The sequence below is a fragment of the Nomascus leucogenys genome, chromosome 22a (assembly GCF_006542625.1).
Source record: "Nomascus leucogenys isolate Asia chromosome 22a, Asia_NLE_v1, whole genome shotgun sequence".
NCBI classification, from domain to species: domain Eukaryota; kingdom Metazoa; phylum Chordata; class Mammalia; order Primates; family Hylobatidae; genus Nomascus; species Nomascus leucogenys.
In genome coordinates, this window is record NC_044402.1 from 123,192,120 (window position 1) to 123,208,874 (window position 16,755).

Below are 16,755 nucleotides of genomic sequence, written 5' to 3' on the forward strand. Positions count from 1 at the left end.
GAGCAGCCTTATTATCGTCTCTGGTTATTTTCTTAGAATCAATTCCTAGGAGTGGAATCACTGGGTCTAGGTGTTTGAATATGCTGTGTATTTTGTATACTTTGTAGTCTAGTTATATTTCTCTATGGGAAGGAGTTTTACGTTTGTTCCTTACCAAGTAAAGAATAGTTATTCTCACCATTTTTGCTCTCGTGTCTTTCCCTTATCATGGCTTTTGCACCATTCATTCTCTTTACCTGTCTTCCATATATTTCATATTTTCCCTATCAACCATCTACAGTCTTTTCTCTCTTCTCTCCATCCCTCAATTCCACCCGTTCAGGACAGTTATCCCCATTTTTTGCCCTCTGTTACACGGTCATCTGCCCTACAGCTTGCCCTTGCTGTCCTGTAGAACTGTGAACCGTTTTCTCTCTGGCCTCACATACGGTGCCAAGCACTATGCAGCTCCAAAGAAGTAACCTCCTAACTTTGAATATGCAAAAAAAATAAAAAATAAAAACAACAGATCCAGTTCAGAGACAGATATTTTGTGAGCTTTCACAGTTTCTGTGAATTTAGTAGCTTAAAAAAAAAACTAACGTAAAAAGTTACTTTCAAATTTTCAAGTATTTACAGTCTTTATTTTTAGAAACTGTTTGGAATAATTTTATTATAAGAAATTTAGAGACTTATATTAGAAAGCTCATTAGCTAGAGTCCAAGTATTTTCCTTACAAAAATACCTACATGTCTTTATTACAGTATCACCTTTATGGCTGAAAATCTCACCGACAGCCACTTTGACTAAAATTACTTTTGCCTCAAATGCTGGGGCTATGAACCAAAATAGTCTAGTCTCCTGATGCATTGAAGATGAACAGAATTCATTTATAAAAAATATTTCAACCAGATGTCTGAGAATTTGGTTACAAATCAGCAATTACAAAGGAAGACAGAGGAAAGGAAGACAAATTTTTATTTATATATTGAAACAATGGGTACTAAGTATTATGGATAATTGGGATAAGGGAAAGTCATTCCATTTTTATGCCTTTGGATCCTCATAGTTTACCTCCCACTTTTGAGTGAGAACATAAAATGTTTGGTTTTCCATTTCTGAGTTACTTCACTTAGAATACTAATCTCCAATCTCATCCAGGTTGCTGTGAGCGCCATTAATTCTTTTCATGGCTGAGTAGTATTCCATTGTATATATGCCACAGTTTCTTTATCCACTAGTTGACTGATGGACATTCAGGTTGGTTCCACATTTTTGCAATTGTGAATTGTGCTGCTATAGACATGAGTGTGCAAATATCTTTTTCGTGGAATGACTCCTTTTCCTCTGGGTAGATACCCAGTAGTGGGATTGCTGGATCAAATGATATTTCTACTTTTAGTTCTTTAAGGAATCTGCACACTGTTTTCCATAGTGGTTGTACTAGTTTACATTCCCACCAGCAGTGTAGAAGTGTTTCCTGTTCACTGCATCCAAGACAACATGTATTATTTTTTAATTTTTTGATTATGGCCGTTGTTGCAGGAGTAAGATGGTATTGCATTATGGTTTTGAATGACACAAAGGACTCTGGGGACTTGGGGAAAGGATGAGAAGGGGGCGAGAGATAAAAGACTACAAATTGGGTGCAGTTCTACTGCTCGGGTGATAGGTGCACCAAAATCTCACAAATCATCACTAAAGAATTACTCAAGCCGGGCACGGTGGCTCACGCCTGTAATCCCAGCACTTTGGGAGGCTGAGGCAGGTGGATCACCTGAGGTTGGGAGTTTGAGACCAGCCTTACCAACATGGGGAAACCCTGTCTCTACTAAAAATACAAAATTAGCTGGGCATGGTGGTGCATGCCTGTAATCCCAGATACTCAGGAGGCTGAGGCGGGAGAATCACTTGAACCCGGGAGGCAGAGGTTGTGGTGAGCTAAGATCACGCCATTGCACTCCAGACTGAGCAACAAGAGCGAAACTCCATCTCAAAGAAACAAACTAACAAACAAACAAAAAAAGAATTTACTCATGTAACCAACCACACCACCTGTTCCCCAATAACCTAGCGAAATAAAACATTAAAAAAGGACAAAAAAAGAAATGCATTCCAGTGTCCCAATTCCTGTAACTCAATGTCTGCTACATGTTAGGTACTAGGCTAGGAGCTTTGTGGAATAATGCAAAGACCCTGACCTTGCTGAGCAGACCCTATAATCAACTTAGAAGAAAGGCAGGCAACACACAACAATAGCAAAAGGCAATGCAAGGAAGGGCTTTTGGAGTCACATTCAGCAAGTGCCTTCACATTCAGTTCAGGGAGAAAGCGAGAGAAAGGTTGGTTCCAACTGTGTTAATACATGAAGATATTTTGGAAAGGAAGTAGCTTTTAAATTTAGCCTTAGAAGCACCAATAAGATCTTAATGGAGGCGATTAAAGTGTGCTGTACGTAAAACAAATGCAAAATTTTGACCCTAAAATTGTATTAGGCGTATTTGGGAAAAGCAAATAGACCTATGTGAGTGGGGCAGAAAGTTCAAATGGGAAAGTGAAAGAAAAAATGGAAGATAGGTTAATGAAACTCATGTCATAGAAGACTTTGTAAACCTCTGCGCTAGTGTTTCCGAGTTTTCTATTTAGACTCTCGACATCAGAATTACCTGGTGGTGTTAAAATATAGATTCCTGGGCCACACTTCTGATCAGAATCAGGGGGCAGTACCCTGAATCTGCATTTTAACCGTCTTCCTAGGAGACTCCAATGCACACTAAAATTTGAGAACGTTTGCCATTCAAATAACCATCAGGGCAGTGTGGCTTAGACGTATGAGGAAGAAAGCATTCGTCCTTTTAGACGTCCCTCTGCCAGGGAAGTCTCAAAGCAGCATTCTTTAGCTCTGTGCATTATACATTTAGGTAAAATGACTGTTTTTATCTTCCAGGCTTCGTTAGGGCTCAGACTTGAGTCCAGTGGAGCTGCCTGGGGGATGATCTGAGTGGCAGAATCTTCTGTCCCCCACGAGAGAGGAGAGGCTTGTTAGCAATGTGAAGCTCATTGCACCTGGCTCTCCTCCTGCCCTCAGAATTCTTATGCCTTTAAAAACGCACAAACAAAATGCCCTCAGAGCTTTGGGGGTGAGATTTTATCACACTGTCCTGTGTAGAGGACACAGTGAGGGTCCTGAGATCCCACTCATGTGGAAGTTGAAAGGCAGATGTGTTTGGAAAAGCAGAGACTGAATTTTATCTTACTTTTTAAAAAGAGGTACTATATTCACATGATTACAAAATTCAAAAGGTACACATGGCATCCTGTGAAAAGTCTCCTTCCTGCCCGTCCCCAGCCATCCAAGCAGCACCTCTGTGTATTCAAGTGAAAGGATATCTCTGTATCTGCCCAGCTTTTAAAAATGGAAATGGTAGGCTGGGCGTGGTGGCTCACGCCTGTAATCCCAGCATTTTGGGAGGCCGAGGCAGGCGGATCACGAGGTCAGGAGATCGAAACCATCCTGGCTAACACGGTGAAACCCCGTCTCTACAAAAAATACAAAAAAATTAGCCGGGCATGGTGGTGGGCGCCTGTAGTCCTAGCTCCTCAGGAGGCTGAGGCAGGAGAATGGCTTGAACCCGGGAGGCGGAGCTTGCAAGTGAGCCGAGATTGCGCCACTGCACTCCAGCCTGGGAGACAGAGCTAGACTCCGTCTCAAAAAAAAAAAAAAAAAAAAAGCAAATGGTAATATACTGTATGCACTGTTCTGCACCTTGCTTCTTAAAATTTTTTGTCAGAGCTTCATTCTTTTTGCGGCGGCATAGTATTCCACTGCGTTGCTATATTGCAGCGGCATAGTATTCCACTGCGTTGCTATATCATAGTTAAATTTAACTAGTCCTCTATAGAGAGAACTTGGGTTATTTCCAGTGTGATGCTATTACAAACAATACTACTACAACAGATAACTTGTAAAGATCTCCTTTTAAACGTGAGCAGTTATATCTCTAAGGTCAAGTCCCAGAATGAGATTGTTGGGCTGGAGGGTAAATAAATGTGTAATTTTTAAAGCTATTGACAGGCTCCTCCCCATAAATGTTATACCATTTTGCATTCATATGATTAATGAAAGAGTCCCAGTTCACCCCTACAGTTTCATTAACAGAATGTTAAACCTCTGCATCTCTGTCAGCAGGGACAGGCGAGGAGTCGATTCTCTGCACGGTTTGTGTGGGAAGGTGGAGGAGGGAGCAGCTATACTGGGAACCTCGCCAGGGGTCCAGAGCCTGCTTTGCAGACAGCAGCGGGCATTCAGTGGCAACAAAAGAGCCCACCAGCTATTTAGTTTGTGTTTACGTGTCTGAAATATTTTGAAATTTTAATTTAAAAATTAGCAGTAAAATTGACTTTATGTTTGGCATAAAGTTCCATGAATGTTAATACATGTATTGATCTGAGTGACCCCCGCCACTATAAAGAACAGTTGCATCATCCTCAAACCTCCCTCCTCCCATCCCTGTGGAGCCACAACCTCCCCCTACCCTGAAACCCCTAGGCAACTGCTAATCAATTCTCCATCACTATGGTTTTATCTTTTTGAGAATGTTATCTAAATAGAACCATACAGTATGTATCCCTTGGAACTTGACTTCTTCCATTCAGCATAATTTCCTGGAGGTTTCATCCAAGCTGTTGCACGCATCAGTAACGTGTTGCTTTTTACTGCGAGAAGTGTCACAGTTTATTTACCCATTCACCCATTCAGGGGCATTGGGGTTGTTTCCAGTTTGGGCTGATTATTAATAAAACTGCTATAAGCATGCATGTACCATTATTTGTGGGAACATAAGTTTTAATTTCTCCCTAGCATAATTTTCATAACTTATTATGAGTAAGCTTAGGGATATTTTCATACATTTAAGAGACATTTATATTTCCTTTTCTGTTAGCTGCTCATTTCTTTTATCCATTTTTCTTTTTGGTGGTGGTTGATTTTTATTTTAGAAAAATTGGTTTAAGGGAGTTGATAGGACATCCAGATGGAAATGTTTAGCATTCAATTAAAAAATGCAGGCCTCAATTTTGAGAGAGAGGCTCAAAGATGTGGATTTGAGAGGCACACTGATAGGGAATGGAGAGTTGAAGCCAGGGAGCGATGTAAACTCAAGAGAAACACACAAGGCTTGAAGACAGAATCTGTGCAAATGCCCATGTTTAGGATGCGGAAAGAGGAGGATGTAAAGGAAGAAACCAAGAAAGAGACTTCTTAGAGGTCACAGAAGAACCAGGCTATTTCAGGGTAACATTAATAAAAGCTGAATTTTAAAGGTCTGATAAGTAAAGGGTTTAAATCCCAGAGCACAACGTCAAGAGAAAGAGAGAATATCTTTCTCCAAGAATTCCAAATAACAGGGCCTGCAGTTCATTCTGATTGTTGTAGCAAGGTCACATGATTACCCCTGCACTATTCACTATGAAAGGAATTCAGTTGATTGGCCTACCTAGGTCATGTGCTTCAACTCCATAATTTCCCAGAACCTCATGGATCCCCAAGGGGAAACATGGGGCTGTTGGAAGACTTCAATGCTGAAGAAACAGCCAATGAATGTCCAGTGAGTGGCCTTTGAGAGTGGCGTATCATCTGAGTGCAGGAGCTTAGAAGCAGCTGCACATTAAGTTGAGAGACTGGAGGCAACATGTGTAGAAAACCCAAAGAGTTTGGCTCAATTTTGGTAACCAAGAAGCCTATATGAAGGATTTTTTTCCCCAAAATTAAGGCAGTATCAGTGCATATTCATACACCCAAGAAAAGAAACCACAGGGAGGGAGGCTGCAGAGATGGTGAAGCCTGAGGGGATAGTGGAGGGGAACTGAAGTGCGTACTGGTGAAGCCCTGGAGCCAGGTGCAGGCGGTGAGGACACTCAACTCTTCCTCTGAGAGGCAGTCTCCCCCTACCCCCTGTCCACTCTCATTACCCCCCCATCCACTCTCACTTCCCCCATACCCTCACTCATCCCGACCACCCTCACTCCTGCCTACCACCGTCACTCCTCCCCCATCCACCCCGCTCCTCCCCCATCCACCCCCGCTCCTCCCCCATCCACCCCCGCTCCTCCCCCATCCACCCCCGCTCCTCCCCCATCCACCCTCCTCCCCCATCCACCCTCCCCCCATCCACCCTCCTCCCCCATCCACCCTCCTCCTCCCCCATCCACCCTCACTCCTCCCCATCCACCCTCACTCCTCCCCCATCCACCCTATCCTCCCCATCCACCCTGACTTCTCCCCACCCCCGTCCACCCTCCCCACTGCAGTCAATCTTTTTAAAGTGAAAACCCAGTCATGTTGCTACCCAGTGAGAGCTACTTCGGGGCCTCAGGCTGCTCCCAGGACATAGTACTCATGGCGTGGGTTGGACTTTAGGGCCCTGTGTGAAGTGGCTCCTGCCTGTGTTCACTCTCTCTCCAGCCCCCAGGGACCATCAAGATCCCTCACTGGCTTCCTTCCCTCTGAAATAATAATGGTAACTGCCTGTCTCTTTACCAGACTGTGAGGTCCAGGACAGGTGGGGATGGTGTGTTTGGTTCACCTGGATCCTCTAGCACTGTGTTTGGCAAACAGTAGGCACTCATACATGGCCACTGTATGAAGGATGGATGGATGCCCACTAATCTGTGAAACTTGCTGTTGCCTTAGTGATTATTTCTAATTCTCACCCATTGTTTATCCAAATCAGATGTCATTGTATTAGACACTAAGCAAGAGAAATAAATAATGAAGTTATTAGAAAAAGCAAGACCAAGTCTTAGAAATTATACATATAGGAAAAAAAGAATCTATAGAAACATGCAAACTTAGGGAAAGTGCTTAACTCTAGGTATTGAAACTAAGAATCAATTAATTACATTGTGCAAAGAGAAGACTAAGGAAAGAGGGAAATGTGGGACATCAAGGAGTTAAAGATATTTTAAGCAGGGAAGGAAGGGAGGAGGCGATGGAAGAAAGCAAGCCACTGTTCTAAAGAATGCGATTAATTAAATAAAGCATGGTACAACTGCTCAATGAAATTGTATGCACACTGTTTGAAATCCTGTCTCTGAAGGCGGGGTAGTAGTGTCAAGGCTGATGCAGAAGAACTTTGGTGCTACCACATCCAAATGTCTCTTCAAACCACCCCAACGATGTGCTTGCTGTGTACATTTGGCTCCCCCAGAAGCGAGCTTCCTCCTTCAGCCAGCCTGCAGCCCAACCCCCAGGTGGATGAAAGGATGGTGACACCTCTGTGAAGATGGTGACAGTATTTGTGATATGTGTCAAAATACTAGATTTATGTAAGTTTGAAGGACAATGAGATTGCAATTATTCATTAAGAAAACAAATACAGAATTTATTCCAAATGGTAAAAAGGTGAAAGAAGATATGTAACATGAGTAGTATGGTTGTTGGGAGCATTTTTTCGTATTTTCACTTCAAATTTTTAGAACTTTACACTTTCTTTGAACATGTACTGTAAAATAAAACTGCAAAAATTGTGTTTTAAATATCAAATTAACCATACTTGATTCAAATTATACCTGTATACAAGGAAACACTCACTGGTTCACATTGTTCTTTTCTCTCCTTCCCAAAGGATGTGCTGGGTGGCGTCCTGATCACCACACTCCTCATCGTCCTCACCTACCCTGCCTGGACCTTCATCGACTGCCTGGACTCGGCCAGCCCCCTCTTCCCCGTGTGTGTCATAGTTGTGCCATTCTTCCTGTGTTACAATTACCCTGTTTCTGATTACTACAGCCCAACCCGGGCGGACACCACCACCATTCTGGCTGCTGGGGCTGGAGTGACCATAGGATTCTGGATCAACCATTTCTTCCAGCTTGTATCCAAGCCCGCTGAATCTCTCCCTGTTATTCAGAACATCCCACCGCTCACCACCTACATATTAGTTTTGGGTCTGACCAAATTTGCAGTGGGAATTGTGTTGATCCTCTTGGTTCGTCAGCTTGTACAAAATCTCTCGCTGCAAGTATTATACTCATGGTTCAAGGTGGTCACCAGGAACAAGGAGGCCAGGCGGAGACTGGAGATTGAAGTGCCTTACAAGTTTGTTACCTACACATCTGTTGGCATCTGCGCTACAACGTTTGTGCCGATGCTTCACAGGTTTCTGGGATTACCCTGAGTCTCAAACAGTTGGAAACTAGCCCACTGGACATGAGAGCCAAGACATAGGAAAGTTATTGGTAGGCAAATCTTGACAACTTATTTTTCTTGAACAACAACAACAAAAAGTCATACGGCTGTCTTGCTACTACCAGATAAATGCTGCTGCTGTGTGAAAGGAAAAACTGTCTCATAGTGGTCATTAGTCTGTAATGGTTATGCTACAGTTGAACCCAGGCTAAAAACCATAATCCAGATCTTTAAAGGCACACCCCCACCCCGGCCCCTGCTCCTTTCTGTTGCATGGACTTTGGACCTAGTCATGGGCTGGTAGGAATTGTGGCCTGGCTTAGGAAGAGCTATGAGCCCCACTGGGTTCTGGAGAGCCAATAGAGATGGAGTGATCTGGGAGGCTGGAGGTAGAGCCTTTCTTTTCCGTTACAACCTTGCCTAGCACGGAGTCTTATTTCTAAAATGGGAACTTTGCTCTAAGAGAAGGGGTGGCACCATATAAAACTGCATTCCTTGGACAGGCTGACTTCCTTATCGTTTATTTGGTGTTTTTTTGTTTTGTTTTGTTTGAGACAGGATCTTGCTCTGTTTCCCAGGCTGTAGCACAGTGGCACAATCTCAGCTCACTGCAAACTCTGCCTCCCAGGCACAAGTGATCCTCCTGCCTCAGCCTCCTGAGTAGCTGGGACTGTAAGCATAAACCACCATGCCCAGCTAATTTTTGTAGAGACAGGGTTTCGCCATGTTGCTCAGGCATGTCTCAAACTCCTGGGCTTAAGTGATCCACCCACCTCAGCCTCCCAAAGTGCTGGGATTATAGGCATGAGCCACTGTGCCCGGCCTCCTCCTTGTTATGATCAAATTAGACTGTGCCTGGTTAGGTGGTAAGATCACGCTGAAAGAAAGCTCACTGTGAAGAGATGAAAGGTGGAGGCAGAGCTGTGAGGTCATGGGGAAAAGCCTGCTTTCCTTATAAGTCCTGGTGTTCATGTTGAAATAAGGATCTGTTTTTCCTTGTTTCCATGCATTTTGCAGGATTCCAGGTACCATTACCACACTCTTCTGACCCATGAAACAAACTGGCTGCTCGCATGTCACCAGACAGGTTGGGGGTTAGCCTTCAGCACAGGTGGATACATCTGGGATTCACTGAGATTCCTGCCCTCTTCTGCTTCCTAGTGGTTTGGGACAGGCCCTCTGCCCATCGTCAGCAGTTTTTTGCTTTCATACAAACCTGGAAGGCACTGGCATCTGCCTAGGAAAGTGGATCCGTGAAGAACAGATGAAGTCAATCCTTTCTGGAGCCTGACAAAGAAGGGATAGGCTTCCTTGACATTGCCTGGTCCTGACAAGCCCTCCCTGACATTACTCCTCCAATTTCACAGTTACCTTCTGTAAATCTATTTTCTCATCTACTGAATAGAATCAGGCGCCCTTTTTGTCTTCCCACCTCTTATTTCTTGGCAATTTTAAGGGTAATTAATGCAAGAACAACTTTAGTGTCTCTTGGGAAAACAAGCCAACCAAATACAAAACCCATTAAGCCTACTAGGGTGAGTCCTCTTAACATGGGAAGGTGATGATTATGCAAACACCAGAGTTCCCTCCTCTTCAGTTCCTAAGAATAAAGAACAGGTATCAAGAACTTTCTTTAAAGTTAGCGTAACCATAGTTAACAAAGTATCCATTAAGGTATAGTGCCTGTAGGACTGAGCCAGTGCTTTATCAACCCAACACATCATCGCCATGTGCATACTCTGGAAAAAAATAGCTTCCTTAAAAGTTACAGAGACTCTTAACATGTTAAAACTGAAAAAATCACATTTTTCTTGATTTCAAATATGTTCTACAGCCTTACTGTTGGGATGATATTTAGTATGTAACTTAGCGTTCCAATTTCTCAAGAATTTTTAGGCCAGGTGCGGTGGCTCACGCCTGTAATCCCAGCACTTTGGGAGGCCGTGGTGGGCGGATCATGAGGTCAGGAGATAGAGACCATCCTGGCTAACACGGTACCCCGTCTCTACTGAAAATACAAAAAAATTAGCTGGACGTGGTGGCGGGCACCTGTAGTCCCAGCTACTCAGGAGGCTGAGGCAGGAGGATGGCGTGAACCTGGTGGGCGGAGCTTGCAGTGAGCTGAGATTGCGCCACTGCACTCCAGCCTGGGCGACAGAGCAAGACTCTGTCTCAAAAAAAAAAAAAAAAAAAAAAAAAGAATTTTTAGCAAAACATCCTGTTTTTACTTAAAATTCTTCTCATATTTATTATAGTTAGAAGGCAAAGATCAAGACGAACTGCCATTTGACTGCTTTTACATCAAACTCTGCCCAGTATTTGCAGCACAACTCAGGGGAAGGGCCTTAGCTTGCAGGTACTCCCAGCCTTCATCTGCCCCTGCAGAGCAGTGGCTGTCAGCTGGATGCGGCACTTTTCTGTATTTTCATCCACACAGCTGCCCAGCCAGAGTTCACAACACTGGATATTTACACCAAATAATTGTGGTTGACTTGTCTGAAGCCAATTGACAAAAGGATCAGCTTTTCCCACTTGTATTTTTTAAAAAGAGAGATTGTGATCATTGTCACAGAGTGGGTGCTGGCATCTCATATATATGATATATATATCATATACATAATTTTTACTGCTGTCTCTAGTTTTAAGTCCCAACAATAGGAAGGCCGATCAGCTATATTGATATATTTAAGGCTGTACTTAACTAATTTGGGTTGAGGATGAATGTATCAGCCACAGCACATTAAAGAATGAGCCAAGGATTTGTCATGGTTGGTCACTTTTTAAAGCATTTGATTACTGCAACTGGAGAATGAAAAGTGTATATTGGTGACACCAACCTCAGTTTTTGAGCACTCCTGCTCTGTGGTGAGAATCAGACAAAAATTCATTGGGGGGAAAAAAAAGGCATTACCTGATTCACACCCTTGTCTTGCTAGCCCTCTTCCATTCATTTCTCACACAGCACTTTGCTCTGTTAAATCCTCTCTCAGTCTCACACCATTGCATGCCCCTTCAAAGGGTATGGTTCAGGCTCCTTTCAAGACATTTGGAGTTTCTCTCTGGGGAAAGAGCGCCCCCTACTGGTTTGGCTTCAGTCTAGGTCCACCGTCCCTCTCGATCTGGCGTCTTGGAAATTAATTTAAAAGTCAAGCTCAACACAATGTAAACCTATGGTCTGGCCAACCTTGCTTTTGGGAACTGTGACACCAAAGCCCCCAGGATTATCTGCCTCTCCAGGAGCCAGATAGAATGACATGCCTTTTTCCTAATTGTCCACATTCCACCCCCAGCCCACTGCCACTGTGGGCCAAGCCATCCATCCTGCAATCTTCATCTAAAACAGCTCTCATTTCATGCCAGTTTTGCTCAAACCTGCACCGTCACAAGATATTCAGAAGATGAAAACGTAGAAGACACCCCTGAATTAAAAACACTTACATAGCAATGGCTGGAATTACTCCAAAACATGCCCAGGTGATCTCACTGTAACATGGGATTTTCTCACCCAAATAGGCAACTCATGCTTCCTGAGTGTAACCAAAGCATGTGGTGTTTTGGGGCCATATGTGCCAGGTTTCTATTTTAGAAACCTTCAGCTGTCTTGCTTATGTACCGTTATGTAAATTTATTCTTTTTAAAATCACTTTTATTTGATTTTGACTTATTAAATGTTTTAAAAGCCAGTGTTCTGTTTCTTTGTATTTTTTTCTTAACGTAGACCTTTTTCTCTGAATTCATTGGACCTGAGTTGAAAAGGGGACAAAAATAAGAGCCAGGCTACATAATTCTCTTTTCTTGTCATAATCCAATCATGTGCAAATGTTGGAGAGCCTTGGAGGACCCACAGGTGTGGTAACAGGAAAGAAGTGGCACCACTTCTTAAATCCCCTCCTCTACTCCATGATACTAAAGAACCTCCTTTTACTTTATATGTCACTATGTTTTGAAAGGTAAATGTTGTAAGTTTTGCTAGTTAAGGTAAGTAAAAGGTTTTTAGAGATGCGTTCTCTATCTGCCGAACCAAATAAACATAACGTAATTCAAATTCACAGCATATCACTGCAATGATATGCTCTGCCTTTAAGCATCCCAAATTTGCTATTTGAGATGGTACATACAGTTGACACTGCACCTTATTTGCAAGGGCAGACCTAGGACTCTATTTGTACTTTGAGCAGGACATATGAGATGTAAAGCTCCAACCTATCTGTGCAGTTTTCGCAGGACAGAGAAGACACAGGGGCAGAGAATTACAATTCAGGAGCCAAATGGTTAAGGCTGTAGGGAAGAGAAAACAACGACATGGGAACTGGGAGGAGGGGCAGACTGCATGAGCGAGGCGTAGAGAACAGATGAGGTTTGCACAGGGAATGTGATGGGAAGTAGGTAGGAGATGGTACTCCATGGCTAGAGAACAGCTTGTCTGAGGCACTTCCCAAACACCCCCAGCTCTTACAAGAAAAAAACCAAACCATGTTGGTAATCGTAAGAATAACAGTGGTGGTGGTGGTGGTGGTGGTGGTGAAATAAAGGATGAGCACAGGGCTGTGACACTGCAAAATCAAACCACATGAACGAGAAGTGTGAGAAGGCCCTCCCAGAGGGGGTGACGTCCAGAGGTAACTTCACAGACTCCTTTCATCACTCCTCATTGAAATACAGTTGCTCCTTGAACAACTCGGAGCTCAGGGGTGCCAACCTCCTATGTAGTAAAAATGCATATAACTTATGACTCCCCCAAAACTTAACTACTAATAGTCTGCTGTCAATAAGAAGCCTTTCTGATAGCACAATCAGCAGATTACCACATATCTTATATGTTATGGCATTATATATTGTATTCTTACAATAAAGTAAACTAGAGAAAAGAAAATGTTAAGAAAATCATAAGGAAAATACATTTACCCTTCATTAAGTGGAAGAGGTTCATCACAAAAGTCTTCATCTTCATCATCTTCATGTTGAGGAGGCTGAGGAGGAGAAAGAGAGGGAAGAGGAGGGGTTGTTCTTACTGTGTCAGGGGTGGCAGAGGCAGGAGAAAATCCACATACCACTAAATGTGTACAGTTCAAACCCATCTTGTTCAAGGGTTAACGGTACTCACCAGTCAGCCACAGCACCTTCCCTGTCTGCCATCTCTGCACGCACAGCATCATTCCCATCCTTCTTGTTCCTCTCTTGGCGGACGTGACCAACAGCTGGGACCTCCTTCTGTGTCCTTCATGCCCACTCCCTTCCTCCGTCTTCTCTTTGCTCAGTTCCCTGAACTAGTCATGTGAAACTTCATTTTCAAAATATTTTACCATGATCCTGGCTCTTCAGGGAACTTCAAAATGCTTCAAAATGCTCCAAGTCTTTCTTTAATGATTGTGAATGAAGCCCTCATCCTCTAGTAAGAAGCTACCCAAGAGCCAAGTGGAACAGCAATATACACATATCTCATTTGAGACAAGAGATGTTTTCCTCGCAGCTGCTTGTGTTTTGATTTTTTTTAACTTGAATTTTAACTGCACGTATGGGTTTGCCACTAGAATTCAAGTTAAAATTTGGATTCTTCATTTCTGTGAACATAAGGCTTTAATGGGTGACTCTGTGTACACCATGCAGCCACTGTTTTCTTAAAATGAGACACACCTGTAGTACAGACCTGGCTATTTACAGAATGCACATTAAGAAGAATCAGAGTTAAATGTAGGCCACGAAGAGAATGTTAAATTCTTAAAACTGTAGCCACATGAGACAGGGAGCTATATAAAGCCAAAAATAATTCTTCTTTTTCCACACCTGTCTATATGGCATGCAAAAAAACCAAGAAAAGTAAGGATGTAGCTAGGAGTTCCACTGTAATGCTTCTTTAACGCACACACTCAACACATCTGCTGGCCTTGCTCTCTCTATGGCAAGCCAGATTCTTCCCAACGCAAGTGTTCAAATGTCAATGCCTCTTTAATATACACAAAGATGGCCTCAGATCATTCGGGGTGAGCCAGGGTGACAATTGGGTGCTGCCTTAATGCCCATGCCTGCAAGAGTCTTGTAATCTACCTGTATCCATGAGTGCAGATAGGAGTGAAGCCTCTTGGGCTTCCAGTCTGCAATGTCTCTGTCACTGGAAACCCGATGGGTGCCACTGTGAGCGGGACCAATTATGCACAGTGCACACTAAACACAGATCATTTTAGCCTTCCTAACTGGCCACCAATAAAAAGACGCTTAAGTATCCTGAAGATCAAAGAGAGATTTCCGCCATGCCTCAATACAAACCCCAGTCCGGGCCTCTGCATGACAGGTGTTGTGCCTAGTGTTTTGCACAAGTCATCTCACCTACATGATTTGCTTAAGGGGCATCTCTCTGTCTGGCTCTCTTGTCTCATCTGCCCTAATGTCACCCAAGTGCTCCTTGTTTAAATGTTCTGCCTGAGACTCACAGCTAAAAAATCTCTAATTAATCCCACCTATCTCCACTGGGGCTTTTTCTCTGACTTTTCCAGCACAAAATGTGACTGTTTATTCCGTGTGTCACGACTGGTTTCTTGTCAGCCATAAGTAGTTGGTTATTGTAGGGACAGGCATATTTTATTCCTGACAAAAAGCTGTGACGTGTGGAAAGCAGAACATTTCTTTGCTATCAGGCTTGATATCAACCAGGCACATTTTCTCCACATCTTCAGCTTCCCACCTAAAAGGCCAAATTTACTTCATGCCTGCAAGTCCTCTGATTCCAGCAGTGTATGCGGCAGCTCTCTCTCATAGCTTTGCCAGCACTCCTAATGTGGAGTTCTTGGAAAGAACATTCTTCCAAACTGCATCAACTAATGAGCAAAATAACCAACTAACATCATAATGACAGGATCAAATTCACACATGACAATATTAACTTTAAATGTAAATGGACTAAATGCTCCAATTAAAAGACACAGACTGGCAAACTGGATAAGGAGTCAAGACCCATCAGTGTGCTGTATTCAGGAAACCCATCTCACGTGCAGAGACACACATAGACTCAAAATAAAAGGATGGAGGAAGATCAATCAAGCAAATGGAAAACAAAAAAAGGCAGGGGTTGCAATCCTAGTCTCTAATAAAATAGACTTTAAACCAACAAAGATCAAAAGAGACAAAGAAGGCCATTACATAATGGTAAAGGGATCAATTCAACAAGAAGAGCTAACTATCCTAAATATATATGCACCCAACACAGGAGCACCCAGATTCATAAAGCAAGTCCTGAGTGACCTACAAAGGGACTTAAACTCCCACACAATAATAATGGGAGATTTTAACACCCCACTGTCAACATTAGATCAACGAGACAGAAAGTTAACAAGGATATCCAGGAATTGAACTCAGCTCTGCACAAAGTGGAGCTAATAGACATCTACAGAACTCTCCACCCCAAATCAACAGAATATACATTTTTTTCAGCACCACACCACACCTATTCCAAAATTGACCACATAGTTGGAAGTAAAGCTCTCCTCAGCAAATGTAAAAGAACAGAAATTATAACAAACTGTCTCTCAGATCACAGTGCAATCAAACTAGAACTCAGGATTAAGAAACTCACTCAAAACCGCTCAACTACATGGAAACTGAACAACCTGCTCCTGAATGACTACTGGGTACATAATGAAATGAAGGCAGAAATAAAGATGTTCTTTGAAACCAACGAGAACAAAGACACAACATACCAGAATCTCTGGGACACATTCAAAGCAGTGTGTAGAGGGAAATTTATAGCACTAAATGCCCACAAGAGAAAGCAGGAAAGATCCAAAATTGACACCCTAACATCACAATTAAAAGAACTAGAAAAGCAAGAGCAAACACATTCAAAAGCTAGCAGAAGGCTAGAAATAACTAAAATCAGAGCAGAACTGAAGGAAATAGAGACATAAAAAACCCTTCAAAAAATTAATGAATCCAGGAGCTGGTTTTTTGAAAAGATCAACAAAATTCATAGACCACTAGCAAGACTAATAAAGAAGAAAAGAGAGAAGAATCAAATAGATGCAATAAAAAATGAAAAAGGGGATATCAACACCAATCCCACAGAAATACAATCTACCATCAGAGAATACTACAAACACCTCTACGCAAATCAACTAGAAAATCTAGAAGAAATGGATAAATTCCTCGACAAATACACCCTCCAGAGACTAAATCAGGAAGAAGTTGAATCTCTGAATAGACCAATAACAGGCTCTGAAATTGTGGCAATAATCAATAGCTTGCCAACCAAAAAGAGTCCAGAACCTGATGGAGTCACAGCCGAATTCTACCAGAGGTACAAGGAGGAACTGGTACCATTCCTTCTGAAACTATTCCAATCGATAGAAAAAGAGGGAATCCTCCCTAACACATTTTATGAGGCCAGCATCGTCCTGATACCAAAGCCTGGCAGAGACATCACCAAAAAAGAGAATTTCAGACCAATATCCTTGATGAACATTGATGCAAAAATCCTCAATAAAATACTGGCAAACTGAATCCAGCAGCACATCAAAAAGCTTATACACCATGATCAAGTGGGCTTCATCCCTGGGATGCAAGGCTGGTTCAACATATGCAAATAAATAAATGTAATC

General features: G+C 42.7%; 1 protein-coding gene across 1 annotated transcript in view; it reads left to right on the top strand.

Annotated features, from left to right (window-relative positions):
- Positions 1–8,322, top strand: part of SGPP2 (sphingosine-1-phosphate phosphatase 2) — a 135,619-nt gene extending 127,297 nt beyond the window's left edge. The window contains exon 5 of the mRNA XM_003272420.3: positions 7,605–8,322. Within this exon, the coding sequence (XP_003272468.2) occupies positions 7,605–8,156 (552 nt within the window). The 3' untranslated portion in view covers positions 8,157–8,322. The remainder of the gene's footprint in view (positions 1–7,604) is intronic.
- The last annotated feature ends 8,433 nt before the right edge of the window (positions 8,323–16,755 follow it).